The 19,437-nt window shown below is 44.0% G+C and overlaps 1 protein-coding gene across 2 annotated transcripts in view; it reads right to left on the reverse strand.

The window, feature by feature from the left end:
- Positions 1-1,259: 1,259 nt before the first annotated feature.
- The window catches only part of FSTL4 (follistatin-like 4), a 242,366-nt gene continuing 224,188 nt past the window's right edge, over positions 1,260-19,437 (reverse strand). The window contains exons 10-15 of one of the 2 annotated variants that reach the window (XM_009890828.1): positions 18,665-18,691; positions 13,310-13,428; positions 9,728-9,877; positions 9,019-9,126; positions 5,195-5,304; positions 1,260-2,065 (exon numbers count right to left, since the gene is read on the reverse strand). In XM_009890828.1, the coding sequence (XP_009889130.1) occupies positions 1,363-2,065; positions 5,195-5,304; positions 9,019-9,126; positions 9,728-9,877; positions 13,310-13,428; positions 18,665-18,691 (1,217 nt within the window). In that variant the 3' untranslated portion in view covers positions 1,260-1,362. The remainder of the gene's footprint in view (positions 2,066-5,194; positions 5,305-9,018; positions 9,127-9,727; positions 9,878-13,309; positions 13,429-18,664; positions 18,692-19,437) is intronic. The other variant, XM_009890835.1, reaches the window with a different exon arrangement.

The raw sequence follows: 19,437 nt of genomic DNA on the forward strand, positions 1-19,437 counted from the left end.
CCTGGTTACTTCATGGTGACGGATATAGAAAGTTACCAAAAGGCAACTAGAAAAGTTTTTATATCTTCCAAATGTGCAAATGGATCTGTACTTTTATGGGAACTCAACTGAAATTTCTCAATGCCAGCTGTTGCATTCCAGGGTAGTTCAGCCGGTTTTACATGAATCTCTTTGCTCATAACTAAAAGATAATTGGCTATAAACGAGTGTACTATAAATGGGAAGAAAAAAAATCACAAAGAAAAACTGTTTCCCAAGATGTCTGAAAAGAAATAGGCAAATTAAGGCTATGACTAGAAAATGACTGAATTTTCTATTAAAAATAGCCTCTGTCACTGTAGCTATTATTTTACAAAGAACCAAGTGACTTCAGCGCTACTAAATATTTAACGAGAGAAACCAACAATTTCTAGAAGTGTTGCTGCCTCCTATGGGAATAACTGTAACTAATCCTCTGCCCCTGAAGAGCAGATTCTGCGTATCGTGCCCGAGCTGACCGCACTCACACGCCGCTGAAAGACTAATGCCCCCTTCTCAACGCATTTTTTTACAAACTCTCACTCCCCCCTCGGTGTTTCCTGGCTTTTTCCCACTCTAATGGCCTGGATATTTCATGGCAAATTTCTCAAATACAATCACACAAATAGGCGTTAGAAGAGGGGGGACTTGTAACATCGCCTTCAGTAGTTCCAAGAGCAAAATTAAGCGCAGAAGAAAGTGAGCTGACAGTTACTATTTCTGTTATGCCTCCTTCGGAAATCACATCCGCCAATCCTCCCAAAGCCATCCTGCAGAGAAAACTGATCAGTTTTCATTAAATCGCTCTCCTGGGTCTCTGTGGGTTGAAAACCGCTCTCTGATGCTTAGTTTCCCCCATCATCCCAAGGTGAATTTTAATGGCGGGCATTGCTTCTGTGGTCTCTCTGTGTCAGGGTGGGGTGGTCGGCACAGCTAACGGGTAAGGTGTACAGGAAAGAAAACTGATGGCTCGAACATAACACAAAAGCTCCTCCCTATGGAAACTCAAAATCTGTTTTGTTCTACAGAATCACTAGGTTTCGTGGCTTATACGATATCTCAGTGGAGATATTATTCGCTTCCCAGCATTCTCTCATAACCACAAATCATACCCCCAAATAAAAAATATCCCTTCAAAACCACTTCCTATTAGCAGAGCATACCTTATATTAGAAAACTTGCAAGTAGACCAGTGTTGTACCATGAAGCCTATACAGGGTTTTTTGTTTTTGCCTTTTTTTTTTTTTTTCCCAGTGTAAAAATATACAATGCTACTGCTCATTTGTTGCAGCGTAAAGGTCCAACCGGTACTTGCCTGCCAAAGGCTCTCCTGCTATCGCCCTTTCATACCTCTCCAACCCAGACCACTGTGTTACCCCTCCTTATACCTGAAACCTCACAGCGTAACGTATTTTGCCTCCCATTTATAACAAACAATGAATCTTTAGCTGGCGTAATGAGATACTGTCCAAATAATCCACTGTCTTTCATAATTCTGTTGTAGTTGCTCCAGGGCCAGTCTTTGGATGTGAGAGGGTCCTTTAAATTCTTCAGTACATTCATTTTCCCCGTTGACAGCTCTACAAAAAGCACATCTGTTTGCAAATGTGAAGTAGCATATATATAGTACTGATTGCCTTCAGTGAAAGAGGGTTGAAATGTCAGATCAGATACGTGTATGGTTGTTTGTAAGTCATAAATCAACTTGATTTCCCCTCGGACAGTTAGAGCCTGGACTTTGATCCTGCCGCTGTCTTCATCCGCACTGACCAAATAGCGTCCGTCCGGTGAGATATAAGGTGTGCCCGACACGTCGCCGTTGGGGCCGATGACGGCATCGGTAACACTGTCAATAACGAGCTGCGGCAACGCAGCCACCGACCTATTCCTCCTACACTGGACAAAGAAGTAACCGCCCAGGTGGGTGTACGCCATGGTCTGTGGGACGCAGCTATAGTTTTTGAAGTTGATAGTCTTGACGTGGGTCACAGTTTCCAGGTCAATTTTGTGAACTGCGGATTTCGATTTGTTAAAGATGAAGCCGAACCTGAAATAGAAAACATGACACTGAAGGCATCTCTGGAGACACAGCGATATGCTTGAGAAAAGACCGAAGTCAGCAGAACTGGGAAACTCTACCCTGTTGGTTTCGTAAGCGTGTGCAATAATGTTGTCTCTTTTCTGTCAGAAATCTCTCTCTTTTTAGCGCTTCTAAAACAGGCTAACAGGAGGTATATATTTCAGTTGAAATTAACAACCTGATCCTGGAAGCTTGAATATACGCTTGGGTATTCAAATAACATCTTCAAAAGCTGAAGCCTTTTATCGGGAAGACCAATTTACAACAGGAATGGTATCAAGATCTGGGTGTTTTCTAGGCCATTTCTAGGCCAATATAAAAATGTTGACCATTTTTATATTTAATCTATTTCAGGTCTAGAGAGATGTAATTCAATATATACTCAAGACTTCTTCAATCTCAAGACAGAAAAAATTTTAAAAGAAAGCATATCCCTGCCACGTTGTGGCCAGAGAGCAACTTCGAACTGTATCTATAACCGCTGAGCGAAGACCATCTCCCACCTCATCTCCTAAATTATAGCTCCAGAGGGTAGCCGTGACGTGTGTTTGCTACCCGTGGTGCCTGAGGACCACCGCAGGAGCTGCTGGCGAGGCTGAGGTGTCGAGGAGACTGCATTAAGCAGCGTCCTGCCAGCCCAGGGAAGGTGTGAAAGATTTCTCGAGGAACATAACCAGCCAGGGTGCACCGAGGAAAAAGGGTCTTTGTCTTCTGTCTCAAGAGAGGGCAGACAACAGTGAGCAGAGAATAAATGTTCTGTAAAAGATATATATGCTGCAGCACATCTGACCTTTGCTGAAGACAAGAAAAGGTCAAGAATAGCCAAGAAAGGTTTCTGCTTAATTTGAGAGGGAGCCCATAGAAACAGCCTGTTTGTGTTCCCCTGGATTCACAGGTCACTGGCACTGACTTAGGAAAACTAATTTTACATCGAGTATCTTTTCATCCATTCAATGCAGACAGAAGGAAATGAAGTGAGTGCTTAGTTTTGTATCTCTTCCCCGAGAGATGTAAAATTGCTTTGTGAAACGTGGAGGACAACGTGCTCGCATGCAGATAATATATATTTTGCTTAAAACACTGGGTTTCTTTCTTTTATTCTTAATCCATCCGTCAATGAGACACTCGGCAATGATTTCACTTCTAAAGAACGAGCCAATGTAGTGTATGATCCCATGAAAATCACTGGGCTAAGCCTTTCATTTTCCCATTATACTTACATCCATTAGAGCCTTCAGAAAATATCTGCAGTGGAGATTCGTAGTGCACTCTGTGTGTGGAAATTGGATATGACACTTGTATTTCTCCTGGATGAATGCATTTTAAGCACACTTTAAAAAATGCTTTCCCTTACAGCACTTTTTCCCAAGACTTTCTTAATACTTGGCCAAATGCCTGAAGAAGTTAAAAAATGGTTCTTATCATAAACTTTAATTTAAAAAAGTGGGTCAGAATGTGTTTTATGTGCACACAGCTGCAGAAGAGGCGCAGCGCTTGCATGAAATCTGTGATCTGAAATCTCAAAGAAAACCTTGCACTTAGAGGGTTTTTAATAGACAACAATCTACCCTGGGAACTAATAAAAATGGATACATTCCTAGATATCCATCTGAAATAACAGGCAGCTGAAATACATATGCAGGAACATTTGCATACAAATATTTTTTGGCTCGTGGAAGAGATTGCTTAAATATTCACCTTCCTGGGAAACGCTGGTATTGCCATTTATTGTTTCTGAGTGGAGAATTTAGAACATGATCTCAGTAAGTCTCATTAGACTGTGAGCAATTATTTCTCTGTGCTGAGGGTGAGAGAGAACGGACAAAGATCTGGCCCTGAACAAATGAAATAGGAAATTAGGCACAGCAGTCTCTGCTTTGCACATGGAAAACTATAGACAATTATCTACGTTTAATATTTCTTATGGAAGATCATCTGTATACAGCCGATTAATCACACCGAAGCAAAAAGACAATAAAACAACAACACAAACAGTGTAATTGTCCCACCTTCCCGTCTCTGAACCCAGACCATACCTTCTCATCTCAGGCTTTAACATTCAGCAGAGTCATCTACCTCCTGGCACTACTATTAGTCATAATGATATTTTAAAAGCAAACTGGAAAAATGAGGTAGGGAAAAATTAAGAACGACAGCCATGAAGTATGTCTCATTATTTTGTGTTTCAGGAAGCCAAGTTATTTATTTTGGATCAGATTCAACACATCATCATTTAAGTGTGACCTCCCTGTCCTCAGTGTTCACTGCAGGGAACACAAGATTAATGTAAGGAGTTACATTATGAATTCTTGAGTGTTTAACTTAGTTAAACTATATTGGGGACAGAAGACGGTTAAACAGTTGTTATGTTGTAACATGGTAAGAATAGTATAAATTGCTCTGCAGTTATCATCCATTTTGATAATGTTAATGGGAGGCTTCCCGTGCCTGCTGGGAAGCAGCCAGTATTACTCCACGTTATTAGTATGTTAGTTATACAATCTCATTAACCGCTACATCACATTAACATTCAAAATGGATGGTTCAGAGAGGTGGGTTTTTTAATATGCAGCGCATACCATTTCTCTGCTCAAACCATACACCTCACACAGAGATCCAATATTTGACCAAGTTGGAAACACGTGGAAGGACCGTGCTTTATGCTTCAGGCAGAATAAACTTTTACCACTACAGGCAGTCAGTCTTTGCCACAGGTTTCTGCCCAGATCCATAAAGCGGTTTTGAGGCAGGGAAGGCAACTTTCCGGCCATCAAATTGCTGGCACAAGGAAGCCAGGGCAGCGTGTCACGCGTCGCTGCAAGGAGGCATGGCTGACCGAGCTGAGGTTTGAACGCCCGTGCGTGGTCGAAGGGAAGTCCAGGTTTGGTTTTTGCATTTTCACTGATTTGCTGAATAACTATTGGTAATTTGCTCGACCATTTCTCCATTTCACATGTGAAAACGGGGATAAGAGTAGTTAGCTTCATCATTAATTCATTCATACCCATTTGTAAAGTGCTGTAAGATTATTAGAAGGATGTCTGCTAGAAGACAGCAGCATGGTCGCTGTTGCTATTCATTGAGATCATTTCTTACCTAACGTGATTAATAATAAGATTTGTAGGTGGTATAAAAAAATCATCCACTCCTTCAAACGGCGTGCGGATAACATGCTGATCCTCCCCTGCGCTCGCCTCTGGTATCACCTACAATAAATACACACCAGGTTGAGTGCAGGAAAAGCAGCGAGTAAGGCAGAAAGGCAAATAGAGATCACACAGTCATACACGGTAGCGAGTGGCTTTTCCCAGGGATGTAGCGGACTCAAATTGATTAATGACTTCGAAATATTGTTTGGTGTAGCTGTCTTGAAAAAGGTGTGCTAATAAATAGCATTTGAGGCTTGACATTTGTAAGGTAAGTACACAACTTGACTTTCATAAGATGTTTATATCTTGAGAAAGAGCCGTCATGCAGGAGCTGAAATAGCACGACAACACCAAGACCATAATAATTTATTCCTCACTGCCTAAAATAAACGTTTATTTCATGGTTGTATTTATTAATCTCACTTAAATGCACAGCGATAATTTACCAGCTTGAAGGATCAAACACTAACTCACAGCAGTTAATTATCACTTTGAAGGAGAAGAACAGTTCATCCATCTACCGCACCATACAGAATTCGGGGAGGAGCAGAGAAAGGCCCTTTGGCTGTCCTCCCCGTGCTGTCCTCCAGCACAGCACTCACCTCTGTGGCCACGGGAACTCAGCTCCTCCACCGCTCCGGAAAAGGAGAGGTAGTTTTCAAGGGTGAAAAAGTTTTCAATAAGTAAGTTTTCAATAATTCAAATGTTAAATACTCAAATTGTTTGCTCAGTTCGAGATGACTTTAGTCCATTCATTAGGAACTTCTGCTGCTCTAATGCGCAACAGTAGTTGCTCTGAATTTAGAGCTACATAATTCATTAAGGAAATGCTAAAACTCTACAAGGTTTAGTTCAGACAGCTGTTCTGGTCATGCCATTTAGATGTCTTCCAATTAGATTGCTCAAGAGAGATGCCCACGATCGCACAGGGCTTTCACGAGGCCACGCATTTGCCTCCCAGAAGCCAGTAATGGCTAAACAGCAGCACCCCACTGGTCGGCTGCACGAGCCGTTTGATAAATCCCTGACTTCCAAAGAACGAGTGGAAATTTAGATCAACCTCTGCAGTAGCATCTTTGTTAAAAAAGATAATTTATCGCAGGTCTGCAACTAACCGCTGCGGGTTTTAAGAAGGAACTTTGCCAAATTAGTCACTGCCCACCTTTTGGGAAAGAAGGTCAGAAAAAAGAAAAGATCTGCTGATGCTGATGCTAATCTCACCCTCTACACGTGTAACTGCACTTCATAAAGATAACAGAAAGGACTATCTGAGAGCTGGAGCGTTATAACAAGTTTCCGACTGTGCAGATGGTGTGTTCTTCTTAATAATCACATGCTTGTGCCATCTCTCCTTTAATTACAGAAACCTCTCACAGCTGGATGGAAGAAATTAAGTCAGAAAGGGTAAAGAGAGCCCATTTTGTCTCCTTATACTCAGTACCGGGAACTGCACATCCCCAGGTGAGACAAGCTGGTGGCACTGCCTCAGAAACTTCCGTTTATTTGCCCCTATTCTGTTTCTGGTGTCTTTTCCTGAAAACGCCCGTGTTGAGTTGCTGGTCCATTCTTTATTTATTATTAAAAGCCTGCAGGCTGCAGCCGTTATTGGGGAGGGGGCATGCGGCTGGTGGGGATGGCTCGTCCCACCATCCTGGGGCAGCACCTCCAGCGAAGCCTTGGGCAACCCCAGGACTAATGTAGCCTCCAGATACGTACGTTTTCAGGTCAGAAAGCACAGCCACCCTCCTTCTCTGCCTGCCGGGGAACGCTTTAATGTAGACTTAGAAGCAAACATTACTGGTATAAGGAGTATTCACAGGACACCTATGTTTCCAAAAAAGCTGGGCAGCAAGCGCCAAAAAATAACTCCTAGAGAAGGGTATGTCTGCATGGATCAAATCAGCTCTGGTGTCAACTCTGTCATATGACATACAGCAGCAGCAAAACGCCCAATTAGATGTCTACGCTTGGTGTTGCTGCGTTGCCAACAGCAGAGTGAATCCTTGAGGGCAATCCAGAAATGAAAGCTAATTTAGTTGTCCAAACCCCTGTGCATTACTGTGCCCCAGTATCACTGTGGGTCTGATGGTGCCGACCGTGGGGAAGCTCCAGGGACCTCACTGGCAGCCCTCCAGTGCAGTCACTGACAGTCAATACCAGAATTTGTCCCTGAGATTTTACATTTGCTGTTTATGCTTTTTTTCATGCCCCAGAGAACTCTTTTCTGTATTTTACTATGAAAGGAACAGTTCTACCACATTATGCTCCATCATCATCCAAAAGGAGGCTGAAGGCTTGTGAGAGACAAGTGACAAAATGAGTTTAAGGAAAGTAAGTAGCTATTTAGGGCACTGGCAGAAAACCTGTGCTTCTCCTGTGTGGAAGACAAGAAGAGGTAAATGCCTTCACCATACTGCAGAACAGGGTGGTTCTGCTCAATGCGTAACACTGGTGTGAGGCTAGCAATCATAGAATCACAGACTGGTTTGGGTTGGAAGGGACCTGGAAGATCATACAGTTCCCCCCCTCCTGCCCTGGGCAGGGACACCTCCCCCCAGCCCAGGTTGCTCCAAGCCCCGTCCAACCTGGCCTTGAACACCTCCAGGGATGGGGCAGCCACAGCTTCTCGGGGCAACCTGCCCCAGGGGATCACTGCCCGCACAGGGAAACATTTCTTCCTCATATCTCATTTCAATCTCCCCTCTTCCAGCCTGAAGCCATTCCTCTTCGTCCCATCACTCCATGCCCTTGTCAAAAGTCCTTCCCCAGCTCTCCTGGAGCTCCTTTAGGCACTGGAAGGGGCTCTGAGGTCTCCCCTTTTTCGCCTTCTCTTCTCCAGGCTGACCCCCCCAACTCTCCCAGCCTGTCCTCCCAGCAGAGGGGCTCCAGCCCTCCCAGCATCTCCGGGGCCTTCTCAGGCCCCGCTCCCACAGCTCCGTGTCTTCCCTATGTTGGGGGTTCCAGAGCTGGATGCAGCACTGCAGGTGGGTCTCCCCAGAGCAGAGCAGGGGGACAGACTCATCTGCCTTGAAAGGGTTACGAATCTTGAGGCACGGTACAATTAATTCACATTTTAATGCTTCTTTTATATGCAACGCCCCCAAATTCTTTGCAGACAAAAGAATTTGCAGGTCATCACAACATCTGAGAAGGGTGCGCTGCAGCTCTGCCGTGAACACACACTTTTTCCCTACCTCGGGCTTACCCTTCAGTGTGTTGCTCAGCCTGACTCGCACCGCCGTAACACAACCAGCCGAAACACAACACGCCGAAAACACAACACAACACGCCGAAACACAACCAGTAACCTGAAGAGCAACAGATTTCCATGCGGAAAGTGTGTGGCTTCTTGGTACCCACCGCTTTTAGACCTCAATCAAGTTAAAAAGAAGCTGCACTCCCGCAGGGTGCACAAACGACTCGGAGCATGGCGGGCTGGCAGTGCTCGCAGTCAGCCGCCAGCCCTTGCTGGATGACTTTACGGCACTTGGCTCTGGCAGCAGCCTTAAAACAAAACAGACCTTGGCAACAAAGCAGTCCTGCTGCCAGCCTACGGCACAGTCATCGCTCAAAAACAAATTAAACAGCAGGAAAAATATGTGAGGATGGATGGTGGAGGGATGACTAAAACGCACTAGATATGCAAATGAAAGAGCAGCTTTATATCCAGACCATTAAATGCTGTTAATTACCTGCAACCAAGCAGCCACCAGCTTGCTAGCGACGATGCCAAGCCGAGGAAGGGCAAAGGCTCAGCGCGTAAGGACTCACCTGCAGCGTCGGTGAGGACTTCCGCATGTCACCCCAGCTGAGCACCCAGACTTGGTCGTGGGACTTGTCGTAATGTAGTTTGGTTGGTAACGGGTCAACATCCAAGGACTTCGGAAAAAAAGCAGAGAGAGGTATTTACGTAGCGACCCAAACGCGCATGACGGATACTGCGTTAGTTTACTGCAGACTTTCCCACGTACCACTGTCACTCCCATTTGTGCAGCTCTGCACAATTACCTTCAAATCAACGGGGGGACCAGCAGCAGCCTCAGCAGCAGGAAAATCTGGCTGCTCGCTGCCGCTTTCTGGCTAGCCATCACTCCATCTTCTGCTGTTACTTAAGGCCAGTAGATCAGGGGCCAATTTCTGCGTGAATTACACCCGCACCAGTTCACTCTTCCCAACCTGCTTATAAGCGAGGTCAGGCGGTAGCTCAGTGAGCGTAAGCCAGGAATTCGTTCTAGCATTATTTTACCACGCTAGCTGCAAGCCCGGCTGCAGATGCGGCTCCAAGGTGATGCTAAACAGCCCGTAAAGGAGTTTTTTTCCTGCCAGTGAGGTTACAAACAGTGTGACCCCATAGCTGAAAGCAACACAGGCCCGACTTTTTAGTGATGTCAGAAGATCCACTGGGCAAAGATCTACTTTTTTTTTGTCCCGTGAGAAAGTCTTTGGCCATCACTGAATAAAGCATTCCCCTTGTAAGTACCTGCACGGCTTTCTGGGTCTGGATATCGATTATCATTACTCTATTCTGCTTAGGCTGTGTCACATAAATGTACTTGTCTCTGACATTGACCGCTGAAGCCCAGAGGCAGGACTGAGTGCCTTCACCTTCCACTCTAGGACAGATCTCTTCCTGAGGAAAAAGAAAAGAAGAGGAGAAAAGGTTTAATTTCTACAAGTTCGGGGCCTGGAGTAGCAAGAAGCTTAGCCTTGAAAACCATAGAAAAAAATTCCATGGGGATTCAATTAGGATGATTTTTTTCCCCATCTTCTTTCCTGGAAAACATGAAATAATTAATTTATCAGGTAGCACACTGCAACCTGGCTCTACCCAGTGACATTAAACAGCCGGACCACCTACAAACTCACATTGAATTTAAGTAACCACGGAGCCTATGGATCTATCTTTTGAAATACGCCACGGTTCAACAAGACTTGCAGTGCTGTCAGCATTTATTAGCAACAGAAATATCACTCGGTGCTTTGAAAAAAAACAGAGATTTACATTAATTGAAACTCAGCTTTATATTTTTCATAAAGTCTTCATTTGCAGTTCAGGAGAGTGTGATCCAAGATGCTTGTGCTCAGGGAAACAGCAGCAAAGCAAGTAGGGTCCTGCAATCTATTGCTCCAACACAGAAACTTCTCCTGTTCAAAAGGAACCAAATCCTGTTGCTTTGGACCAAATCCTGTTCGCAACTGCCTGATACCATATTTCATCTCTGATCGTCCACTCGCTGAGTCCTGCGCAAAACTGGTATTAGCTTTAGTGGGAGCTCACTGGTACCCTAAGTTTGAAGAGTCACACGTGATCTCACCAACAAGCCTCTGCACGTTGGCTACTCTTCATCACTTTTCCTTCTCTCAAGCTGCTTTATGTGAAGAGCACTTTTGTGGGACCAGGCTGTGGTGTGGAAATGAGGGCAAAACTAAGTGAACACATGTATTTTTCAGTGAGCACAACTGTTGGTTTTAAATCTGGTCAATACAACAGCTGGGTCACTTTAAATAATGGAACATCCTCCCTAAGGGGAAAGCAAGAGCAGCAGAGCTCCATCGGGGAAAAAGGAGGTTCGAGCAAAAGCAAAAGCAACACCAGGTCTGTATCAGTGATGGTTGTGGATAAAAAGATTTCGCTTCTAAGCAGCGCAGCTCTGTCAGCTCAGTACCTTGGTGGAGACCACGTGTAAGGGTTGAATCACAGAATCCCCTAGATTGGAAAAGACCTGTAAGATCATCTAGTCCAAGCATTAACCTCACACTGGCAACCCACCACTAACCCATGTCCCTCAGCACTATATCTACACGACCCTTAAATCCCTCCAGGGATGGGGACTCCACCACTGCCCTGGGTAACACGTTCCAATGCCCGATGGCTCTTTCAGTAAAGTAATTCTTCCTAATTTCCAATCTGAACTTCCCTTGGCACAACTTGAAGCCATTTCCTCTTGTTCTGTCACCCGTTACTTGACAGAACAGGTCAACTCCCACCTCTCTGCAACCTCAGGGAGCTGTGGAGAGCGAGAAGGTCTCCCCTCAGCCTCCTCTTCTCCAGGTTGAACACCCCCAGGGCCCTCAGCCGCTCCTCATAAGACCCTTCACCAGTTTCATTGCCCTGAAGATTAAAGATACAATAAAGATACAAGACTCAACAGCTTGGTTGCATTTTCCAGCCAGGCTGGGGATCTACGCTCCTGCAAGCTAAAACGTGCTACAAAAGCCATCCTTGGGCTTCCAGCAGCCCTTCACGCAGCCCAGCACCTGACAGCCTCCAAACTGCCCTCCTCATCCTCGGCCGTGCGCTGGGGCTTGGGCTCTCACAAGACAGCATCCACCCACACCAATGGGAGCAGGGAAAGGTCACCGGCCTCTCTGCTCTATCTTCTTTTGTGGGTGCCCTCTAATAGCAAATGAAGAAACCTTTGTTGTAGAAGCCCTCCTGAAGTTGCAGGCTGGTGTCAGTGTCTCTGTGGCAAACACTCAACACACTAAAAGCGAAAAGGGAGGAAATAAAAGTCAATCCTCCCTACACCAAGGCAAAAGGCCCTATGATATCTGTAGGAAACCCTTAGAGGTGTCTCTGAAAGGCAGCCAAGTAATGACGTTAAAAATACCTTTTACGCCCACCACTGTGCTGACATTATTTCCTTAAGTGCCCTCTCTCCTTTGTTCTTTTCAAGATGTTTCTCCAGAACCACCTCTTCAATATTTACAGCTCTTTGGAAAAGAAACACGTGATTTCTGTCTTCGAGTAGCAACAGCTCAAGTGTGGCTTAACAACATTAAGCCCATGCTAGGGACCAGTCTTGGGTGAGCACCACTCTGCATTTCTACTAAGGTGTATTAAAATCCAGTGGAAAAAACCCAGTATCAACTACAAATTGGTTGAGATTTAAAAAATACTGAATACAGACTCACAAGAAGACCTTGACCATGGCAGCAGAGCCTGACCCGGCCTGCAGGGCTCATCTTAGTGATTCTCCCCTTTTATTCCCCCCAAAATTGAAAGCAAGGCTGACTCCCTTTCTTCAGAAGGAAGCTCCATTCTCATCTTCGCCTGTGTACTGAGCCTTTAAAAAAAAACTAAATAGAGGAGTGACTGAGAAAGCCTTTCTGCCTGTATTTCAGCACCTGCATTTTGTAAGATTTGGTAGTTTCATGAGTTTTCAAACGATGTGTGTTACCGCGCAAGAATACACAACACAGGTTGCTGAAAACATTGGCCTCACGGGGCTTCCAGGTACGTGTTATCCCACTTGCCGTGTTGAGCTCCACTGCGTACGAGCCCATGCTTGACGTTCACTGACACCTGAACAAAGTTTTCTTGTGGTTTCCTAGAGCAAGGGTCAGGTAAACTCAGTGCTGGCAGACAACGCTGGGCAGCAAAGGATGGCGCAGGTCTCCAGTTCAGCAGCAGAAGATGAAGAGGACCAGCACGGCACAACCATCTTCCATGCTTTCTTACTCACCTCCCTGCTGTGGTTTAACATGGGAAACGATTTCTAAAGAGCAGAAAGTAGCCTACTCCTTTGCCTGTGGAACCATAGAATCATAGAATGGTTTAGGTTGGAAAGGACCTTGAAGATCATCGAGTTCCAACCTCCCTGCCCTGGGCAGGGACACCTCCCACCAGCCCAGGTTGCCCAAGACCGCGTCCAGCCTGGCCTTGAGCACCTAACCATGAGTAAAAGGTGGCAGTGAGCACCAGTGAGTGATGTGTTCATCTCTCTGCTATTGACTTTTGTACTTTCCCTCCAGTCCAGTTACAACTTTTGGGCCTGGATGTGTAAATAGGTCAAACAGGACAAGTGAAAGCCTTTGCTTTGCTTTGACAACTAGTCAAATTCTCTGCAGCGTGTCAGTAATCCTCCATGTCAGTCTTATAACATAGGTGGTTGCCTTAATTTTCAAGAGGAGAAGATGACACACCTCAGGGATGCCACATGAAGCCCACCAAGCTCCAGCATCGCTATGTCAAACGGGTCCTTTTAGCCATAACAACCTTTGAAGAGATTAAGAGAAAGTTTCCCAGCTGTCGGCTGTAGCTGCTGGGTTTAGGACTTACGTAGCTTGTGAAAATCCTCTCTTCGGGCCTGATGTGTCTCCGGATTTCACATTCGTTTGGCTGAAGGACTGTGATCCCGTCATCAGAAAAGACATAGAACATATTCCCAACACTCAGGCCTTGAAGGGGGATAAAGCAAAAGGAATAAGATTTTTTTTTTTTGTATGTATCCAGAGCTGTTAGGACTTTTCTTCAAAACTCCCCCTCCTCCCCCAACAAACAAAATCTGCCTTACATAAAAGTCAGTCATTTGGATGCAGTCGGTGCATTCACAAAATCAAATTTCATGTCACAACGAGGGCTTCAAGGAGTGAAGAGGTACAGACACATTCAAAAATGCATTGCCTTGGTGGCGGCAATTGTACACAAACAACTACGTTCACATCTCGTGCTCATGTACCGAATGGGGATTTGATTACAAGAAGCCCCTCTATCGCACTGTTAACTCCCTCAGATTATGACTTTGTTTTTTTCTATGATTTCATTAAAAATAGCTTGCTACTAACTTGAGAACTGAGAGAGAAACTTTAATTAAAATTAATCTGAAGGTTTTCCTGTTACAAGTAACTTGACTTCTTATAACTGTGCGGCAAAATGAAAGCGCTTAACAACTATTCCATGAATGAAAATACATATATTTCTCTATTTTCTTAAACTATCTAGATGAACTAACTATGGCCACCAAAACAAATACATTTTTGAAATCTTGCAAACTGTAATTCACAAATGTGGAGTAGTTCAGCATCGCAATAGCACTCATTTATCCAACTGGGGCATTCCAGGAGATTTGGAAAACTAAGCTGTCTGTCATTGCTCTGCTGTTAGGAGATCGTATTTAACATTTCTGTCATGCAGAAATGCCTTAAAACACTGATTATTTCGTTGTTCTTCAGCTACATGCAATTGCACTGACAAGCGTCTTTCAGAAATGTTCAGGATCTTTTCAAACACTCTAGTTAGAAAGATCCAAACATCATCTCATCTTTCTCATACCACCACCAATAAGTGTTTGCAATGACCACTGTCACCCCCAGTAATGTTGATAGTGTACTTATCTGCCAACGATATGGTGATGTGACAATTTGTAATTTCTCATTAATTACATTCTACCCATGGAGAAATAAGGTCCCGGTTCTACAGATCTAAACAACGTTCAGCGTTCCGATTCCCTGGGCTGGTCCTGTAGTGGCAGCTCTAAACACTGCGCACATCTACAGAGTTTCTCACATCTCTTAGGTGTCTGCAGGATTGAGGTCTAAATCATCATCGGAAAACTTCACAGCAAAAACACATATAATTTGGATAAATGCATTTTTGGAAAATTTGGTAAAATACATAGTATTTAGTAAGACTAGAAGGGGTTTTTTGGTGCTAAAACCCCCTCTTTTTGTGCCAAATAAGTGGCTTCAGAGCACAATGTCTCAGCACGTGGTGTTTGCTGTCCTGACACTGTTCAGGCTGACTCTCTCTAAACCATACCACAGAAATACCCCAGTTAGGGCATCAGGCGGGTACAGGAGCCGTGATCCTTAAATGTGATGCCACAGTGAGGGATCATGCACGTAGAAAAAAAAGCTACCGAACTTCCGTCGAGAACTAAGTTATCTTTACAGACTACGGGCTAATTTTTTCCAAGTATACTGTTAAAACATGTCATTGGGGCACTTTGGACCAAAATCCGCGCTCACAGCATGCACCCAACTCCCACCCGCTTCAGTGGGATTTGAGTGAATACATCAGAGGGCAGAATTTGACCCTGGCTGGAATGAGTGCACGTATTTTCATGAGTAAAGGATTTTAATCCTAAGCAGTGGAAATAGGCAGGCAACAAATTATGATCGTTGTGAAGATGCTTATTATTATTTTCATGCACGATAGTAGCGTGATTTCACCTGATGATCTGATTAAAATGACGGTGTATTTCCAAACTAAGGCCTTAATTAGTCACAAAAATACTTTGATAATGATTTTACCCCAGTAGGTTTAGAGTTAGTGACTTGGCAAGTCCCACCACTTATTTCACAGTAAAACGAGTGCAAGTTTTTCTGCTGACTGGTTAAAATACTATACAAATTACTAATAGCATTCAAGTACTCTCTCTTTAACGTTTACGAATTTAAATTAAAATACTTGTTCAGAGAGTAATCTTCACACTGATTTTTAGACATAGCAGCATTTTAACAGACAAACTAGGTCTTTTATTGTGACTTACGAAGTATTTGCCAAGTCCTGATTGGGGCACATCTCCAAACAATCTCACGGACAAACCGGTCGGTAAAACCGACCCCACTCTGTACCATCCTGCTGCAACTCCTCGGTCCGGGGAGTTATTTCAGCAGAGAGGTGGGCAATGGAGAATTTTGCTCAGCTGCGTTATTTATACCAGTGAGGCAGGGACTGGAGTGGGAACTGGCGGACTAATGAGGAGGGTTTTTTCTTTTTTCCCCTTTCTAATTGAAGGCATTTCAAGTTGGATGTTCAAAAACTAAAGGCGTTATAAAAGGCAACATACCTCATCTGTATAACAAAACACCTAATATAACAAAAACCCCATAAAGAATGGGTTGTGGTCTTCTAAACATAACAATTCTTATTTGAACCATTCCTGATGAAGTTTACTCTAATATCTTTATTTTTTAAAATCTTTAGGAGGACACCTGATGACAACAAGAGTTTTCTCTATTTGACAAATACAGTCTCCACCTGAGCGTACATTTGTATTTCCCTTCTTTAAGCAAAAAGGGCAAATTTGTCACCGTGGAATACTTTCTTCTGATCTGATACTTGAATGATTTTCCTCAATTTAATCTAAATGGCTGGAAGTATTTTAGAACTTAAATTTGGTAACAAAAAGGCTTTCAGCTTTTTAAGTGCATACATTCACATAACCGATGATTGCCTGCTGGCACGATACGCTCCCTTTATCCAGGTATAAAGAAAGAAACACTCACTGCAAAAACGAGCGCTGGCATGAAAACAAATCTCTCCCTTACATTTGGGCTACTCATAGTTTTCTCTGTACAAAATTAAGAGCTAGTTTGTACGTTGCACCATATTGCACGTGCTTCCAGTTCCATGTTTAAGTGGCTGGTCGTGCTACGTGCGCTCATTTCTCCAGGTTTTATTTGTGCGCAGTCTGCGAAAGGTTTTGGGAACAGACTGACAGACTGACTTCTAAAATGAATAACTACTTGTGTTAAAACTTCGACTTGCAGCAAAAGCTTGCTCTATGCAATATTCTGTCCAGGCATTTTCCCGATAGCTTTAGTTACCACAGACCTTGTGGGCACGAGGATGTGACCGTTTTAAAGGAGCTCAAGTCTACCAATCCACCTGTTAATATCGCTACTTACACGTAAGTTTTAACAGAATTGAAAGAATACATTTAAAACGTAAAAACAGAAATACCATTCCTCTCTTCCAGCTTTCCCTGTGCCAAGATCTCACATGCTAAAGTGTGTTCAATGGATTCTTTGTCTAAAATGAATGTGCTGATCAAATACTGAGAACAACACAGGCAGGGGAATAAACCTGCTCTAAGGATACCGAATTGTTTAGGAAACATCAATAGTAAATCTGCTTTTACTGCCCACGTTTTCCCTGTATATTGCTCACACTTTTATTTAAAATGTTCAAGGTTGATAAGCAGTAAGCCCATATTGTTTAGCAGAATTATAATAAGACTTTCTGCAACCAACTTTTTAGCTGTTCTTTAAATATTACTATACTTCTACATCTGGTAGGGTTATCCGACCACTTTCTTTAAAAAGGAGCATAAGGGATGCAGTATAGAAACAGCCACGTAGCATCATGCAGATGATGCCGGACTATTAGATGCACTAGGGATTTTGCTTCCTGGCAGAAGGGAAACAGCAATTCTTAGTGCCCATAATGCCATTTACAGGAGCATCAGCAGTGAAGAGAGGCGCTTCACTGCCGTGCACCAGGCACTCGCATTTGGCATATTTGGGAACGAGTGCTGGAGAGCTCTCTGAGGCGGCTGTGCCACATCTCACGACCTCCAGTCAGCTGCGTCTGCTGCGTGTACGCGTCCGCAGGCAACAGCGGGACGGCAGGTACGCATCGGGTGCTCGCACACCCGGCCCAGGGAGCGCTGGTCGCTATGAGCTGGCTCTTACCTTCTGCCCCTAAAACCCTTTGGGCCAAGCCACGGCAAACCAGAAAGCGCCAAGCCAAGGGCATGATGCGCAACTGTCCTTTTGGGTACCTGGAGGCACTATCTATGAAACAAGGGTCTTTGCAGCCTCCCCAGGCGGAGCGGGTCCGCGGCCGCTCCCGGGGGAACAAGGGCAGGGACGCGGGTGCGAGCGGTTTGGATGTGCATGGAGACCTTCCCCACAAGGCTGGAAGGACGCCAAGGTCCCGGCTTCCTCATACGCCACCGGCAGACCTAAGAACTGGCTTGCACCTGGACTTCAGCCCAAGAACCTTCTCTAGCGAGCGGGTACCCCGCTCACAGCCCCCAGGAGCCCGGAGGCTCCCCATCCCTCCACCTGGGCACCGTACCCACAGAGCCGGCCGGCCGAGCTGCACCACGGCTCCTTGGGTCTTTGCACGACGCGTCTCACTGTGCTTTTTGGAAATTATGACAGCACAAGCGCGCCCAAAATTAAATACATCTTCATTTCAAGCGCCTCCATAATACCTTTGAGTCCATTAGCTGTTTAGGATGGGGTTTTGTTCTCATTTGGCTTCCAAGATACACAGATGTTGACCTTGTGCAGGGCACACTACAGATTTGATCAAACTAGAGATCTTAACTGCCAATTAAACCAAAGAGAAATGGGGCAACCTTTACCCTGCATCGATTTAAAGGACAGAGGGAAGCAAAACCTGTTGTGGGTTGGTTTTTTTTTTGCCTAACAGTCAAGAACACAATTTTTGTTGCTCACCTAGTAAACATCAATACGTGCTGCTGAGGAGGTAGAGCTTGAATCGCTTGCTTAAAAATGCAGAGTATTGAATTTATGTCTTACTCGTTCAATTATGGTAATTTGGGAGCACTTCTGACACTTGTGCAATTGTTAATGCAGCTTGAGAATCTCAGGCTACTCACATTGGTGGCAGTTTATATAAAATTCACATTTTTATATATTTTATGGTCGCCTATTATTTCATAGTGGGAAAATGTAAGAAGTTATAGGTACGATTTATATTATGAGAGTGACATCTCTTATTTGAATAGCTTAGCTTTTAAATGTCTGGTCTGTACTTAATCTGGTAACTGTGAAAGTTGATAGAGTTAGTGGCAAGTCAGTGGAGAATGGCCCATCATGGAATTATTAAAGCAGACAAGCACATTATCACTACGACAAAAGAACTTTACTGCAGTACCTTCCTCTCGCCACAGTATGTTTGCAACTGCAGCATCAGAAAATTGGGAAAGCCAGAAAATAATCAGGAAAAGAAAAAAAAAAACAACAAAACAATGTCAAAATTTTCATTGTAGCAAGAAACTGAATTAATACTCATGTTTACATGAACTGTTCAATTTGTGAAAACTCTATAACATTCATTCAAATAAAATCTCAGGAAAGATAGATAGCGCTAAATACATTTGCTCCTTCTAGAGACAATTCTGAAACTTTGACATGGGAAAAATCCCCGCTGAAATGAAGCCAACTTTAGCCCGTGCAAAGATCAAAGCCTTAGTAAAGAGAAGATGCTATCTTCAAATGTAATTGGAGGTATGGTACAGGCTGTGATTTTCTGTACAGGTTCAATAAGCAAACATGACATCTTTCCGAAGGCCGAGACTGGCAGTTACAGCAGCTACACACTTTGCTGCATTTCTGCTTGGAATTTCATGCAATCACATTCTCTTTTAGGATTCAAATACTCTTTGAAAGTACAGCTGTATTTGAATTTCTGTTTAAGACACATCCAATTATTTCTCAACATACTGTAATTTCCCTTGCTCAAGTATTCAAGGGAAAACGACCCATATTAACAAGACTACATAAATCTATTTAATGAGGAATAGAATACATTTTCCAAAGAATCGCCATGAGAGCCCATATTTATGGCTAACTTAGTTTTCAATTCTTGCTCTGCGTTAACAGCCAGAAAAGTAGCGAAAATCCCATTTGCAGCTCGCCTTTTAGTAT

The sequence above is a fragment of the Charadrius vociferus genome, unplaced genomic scaffold (assembly GCF_000708025.1).
Source record: "Charadrius vociferus isolate BGI_N301 unplaced genomic scaffold, ASM70802v2 scaffold370, whole genome shotgun sequence".
Lineage (NCBI taxonomy): Eukaryota > Metazoa > Chordata > Aves > Charadriiformes > Charadriidae > Charadrius > Charadrius vociferus.